The sequence below is a fragment of the Photinus pyralis genome, unplaced genomic scaffold, assembly GCF_008802855.1.
Source record: "Photinus pyralis isolate 1611_PpyrPB1 unplaced genomic scaffold, Ppyr1.3 Ppyr1.4_LG7, whole genome shotgun sequence".
In the NCBI taxonomy this organism is placed as follows: Eukaryota; Metazoa; Arthropoda; class Insecta; order Coleoptera; family Lampyridae; genus Photinus; species Photinus pyralis.
The window spans coordinates 1424153-1427929 of NW_022170738.1; the positions used below are offsets into that span (position 1 = coordinate 1424153).

The 3777-nt window shown below is 41.1% G+C and overlaps 1 protein-coding gene and 1 long non-coding RNA gene across 2 annotated transcripts; one reads left to right on the forward strand and one right to left on the reverse strand.

Annotated features, from left to right (window-relative positions):
- Nucleotides 1–690: 690 nt before the first annotated feature.
- Nucleotides 691–2468, forward strand: LOC116177292 (ATP synthase subunit beta, mitochondrial-like). Its single transcript, XM_031496226.1, has 2 exons — nt 691–706; nt 762–2468. Exon 2 carries the CDS (start codon nt 889–891, stop codon nt 2296–2298), a length of 1410 nt encoding a protein of 469 aa, XP_031352086.1. The 5' UTR covers nt 691–706; nt 762–888; the 3' UTR covers nt 2299–2468.
- Nucleotides 2469–3041: 573 nt separating this feature from the next.
- LOC116176968 lies at nt 3042–3470 on the reverse strand. The gene is made up of 2 exons (XR_004146567.1): nt 3287–3470; nt 3042–3213 (listed from the first exon to the last, which is right to left on the reverse strand). It is a non-coding gene; the product is annotated as an uncharacterized LOC116176968 (long non-coding RNA).
- Nucleotides 3471–3777: the final 307 nt, after the last annotated feature.

The following is a 3777-nucleotide window of genomic DNA, read 5'->3' on the forward strand; positions in this document are numbered from 1 at the left end:
TTTGCATATCCACTTATTTTCTATAAAGATTGGTTTTCCTCTTGCCTCATGAAACTGTAGTTCTCTCCAGTTTTACTAAACTTTGGGCTACTTTGGACTATATCCATCCATCTATTAAGATGCTAGCCGTCGTCGTCGTGTTTCGTCTAATCGCTGTAGCTGCCACGCGACCGGCCCGGGTTCGATTCCCTACCGATGCAGAATTTTTTTAAATTTTATATATTATTTGGCAGGCCCGTATAGTATGGGCTGGTATGTGTAGTAGGTATTCTAAAGCATAAAAGTTCGGTATCTCCTCGGGCTTTTCTCGTAAAAGTGATCCGCCAATTGACAATTTCACCAATTTACTGGAACAAATGGATTTATAGACAAAGTTTAATTTTTTAAACCTCTTTTTAGGGGCCATTGAATTTCGCTCATCATTTTTTGTTTCTATCAATCGGAAGCTGTTGCTCTCCGTAGTCTAAAAACTAAGGATTAGATTCCCTACTCCTACAGCATGCATATTTCACTTCATTCATTCTACAATAAATAAAACCTTCCAACCAACCAACGGCACATTCGGAGCAAGTATTCAATGTAATTGTTGCATAACTCTTCACATACAAACTTCTCGCGACCGCATTTCAAACTATAACAATAGTTTCTAACTGCGAGTTGATGTAAAATCAGGTTACACAGTGGAACTAAATTTCAAGTAATAGACGTCCGTTTTGACAAATAACTATAATTAAGAAAAAAATGTTTAATTCTATTTTTAGGCAAATTTATTCCAAATGCTTTGTATCCGGCCAAAACTCCCGGATCTGCAGATGGTTGTGTACCGCCCCGAACGACCCTTGTAAAAGAAATCACCCCACAAAAGTGTCGTCTTTAAAAGATGGTGACATGACACAAGGACGAGTGATCGCAATAATTGGTGCAATTATCGATGTCAAATTTTATGATCACCTCCCGCCGTTATTTAATGCGCTTGAAGTTCGGGCGGGTGATAGAAAATTGGTGCTCGAAGTGGCCCAACATTTGGGTAAGACAACTGTTCGTGCAATTGCGATGGATGGTACCGAAGGTCTTGTACGTGGTCTTCCCGTTATCGACACTGGTTTTCCCATTCGTGTACCTGTGGGTGTCGAAACGCTAGGGCGGATTATGAACGTCATCGGCGAGCCAATTGACGACCGAGGTCCGATCAATTCGCCAACTCTTGCAAGCATCCACGCGGACTGCCCGGAGCTGTTGGAAATGAACGTCAAGCAAGAGGTGCTAGAAACCGGAATCAAAGTCATAGATTTATTGGCACCATACGCTAAAGGGAGTAAAATTGGTTTATTTGGGGGAGCTGGTGTGGGGAAGACGGTGGTGATAATGGAGCTGATCAATAATATTGCCAAGGCGCATGGTGGCTACTCTGTGTTTGCTGGCGTAGGCGAAAGGACAAGGGAGGGTAACGATCTGTATCACGAGATGATAGAGTCTGGAGTGATTTCGATAACGGACAACACCTCGAAGGTCAGTTTAGTGTATGGGCAAATGAACGAACCTCCAGGTGCTCGTGCCCGCGTGGCGCTCACTGGATTAACTGTGGCTGAATACTTCCGTGACCAAGAGAGGCAGGACGTACTGCTATTCGTGGATAACATTTATAGATTCTCTCAAGCTGGTTCTGAAGTGTCCGCGCTTCTGGGTCGTATGCCTTCGGCCATGGGTTATCAACCAACACTCGCCACTGACATGGCCGCCTTGCAAGAGAGAATTACGACAACTACGAGAGGTTCAATTACGTCCGTCCAAGCCGTTTACGTACCAGCCGATGACCTAACCGACGCGGCACCGGCCACGACATTTTCACATTTAGACGCCACCACAGTATTATCACGTTCAATTGCTGAGTTAGGAATTTATCCCGCTGTTGACCCACTAGACTCAACTTCGCGCCTCATGGACCCAATGATACTCGGCAAAGCGCACTACGAAACAGCGAGGGCAATTCAGAAAATGCTGCAGGCGTACAAATCACTTCAAGACCTAATCGCAATTTTGGGGATGGACGAACTGTCGGAGCAGGATAAACTAACGGTTCAGAGAGCGCGAAGAGTGCAACGATTTCTATCGCAACCCTTTCATGTGGCCGAAATTTTTACCGGACATCCTGGGAAGTTCGTCCCGCTCGAAGAAACTATCAAAGGCTTTCAGGACATTTTAAAAGGGGATTACGACGATTTCCCAGAACAGGCGTTTTACATGGTCGGAAGCATTGAAGAGGTTGTTGAGAAGGCAAATAAATTAAGAGAAAGATAGAAGTAGGGTAAAGATTTTATTTAGAACTCGAAAAAGTTTCTCTGTAAAAATTGTAATTAAGCAAAAACTCTGTTAGTTTCTTTAGTTGGTAGTAAATAAAGTTACTGTGTAGCCATACGTAACGGTTTCAGCCAGCAACCTTTTTAGTTACTGTAACACATCTTAAAAATATACTCGTACAGAAACATCATTCATATTGGAATTTGATGCCGTTTATTTCGGTGGTATCAATGCAGCTGAGGTTAGAAAAACTGAGTGGTGTCATTGAAGAGCAACCGCGCTAACCTATCAAGCTTTTCGAATATGACTTTTCAAATTTGTTGTAAAACTGCGACCCCTAGATGGCGCATTCGTCAAAGGCGAAATTTGGTTCTAAAGCTTTCTGTAAAGCTTGCTAAAAAAAGCCAACTAATGGAAACTTCTGGAAACGACACTCCTATGAAAAACCTTTGGTGTAATTAAAAGAAATGCCGGTATAGTTGGTACCATTGTTATTGAAAGTCTTGTTTTGGCGTTAGTATTGTAAAGCGAATTGTTCGCATCCTCAACAAGCGTTTACAAACAAAAGTGATATTAAAAATAAATTTCTAGAGCTGTCACTTAGCAAGAGTAAAAGTCCTTTTATCGCCGACTAGCATTAGAATGCTATGATTATGAATGTCAAAATCATTAATAATCCGTCACTTTATGGCACGTGCCATAAAGTTGTGCCATAAAGTCGCCTTGACAACAAATTTAGGCTGATTGTTGATATATTATTTATTAATGTTAATAGTAATAGTACAATTTGAATTTCCGGAAATTGAAATGCCTGAACTAGATTGAAGAACACATTCATTTGTAGTCGATGATGCACTAGTAATTCCAGATACTGAGATAGTTGATGAAGATGCCAAATCCCTGATTCTCTGGCAGCTAACAGTGTTAACAGATCCTAAGGTTCTAGCAATTTTGTTCTTGTTTTCTCGTGAATCCGCCACATACCTACCCTTCCGCAACAGCATCGCTTTTCCAGTCACCATGTCTTTTCAATGTTCGAATGTCTGCGCCACTATCTGCAAGGATTGTAGCAGACGTTCTGCGAAATGAATGACCAGTGAACTGATCTGCATTAGGAAGGTTCAGATATTTGGCAATTTTACGAGGAATTTGACCAAAGGTATTGATGCCAATGGGATTCCACGTACACTTTCCCGCACCATAGAATAGAAAGAACTTCTCTATTTTAACATGCTTTGGTCTTAAATTTATGTACTTTTTAATGAGCTCAGTGTAATTCATGTTATCATCATTTAAAATTGTGAATGTTCTGGGTTGATGTGTTTTCGTATCTTTGAGATTCACCACAAAAACTGCACCCTCTTCTTGGACATCGCTTACACATAAATTGTAAAACTCTATCCTTCTGCAAGCACCAAATAATCCAAATATTGCAACAACCTAAAATCATACTTTTATAGTAACCTTTTGTAGCAATAA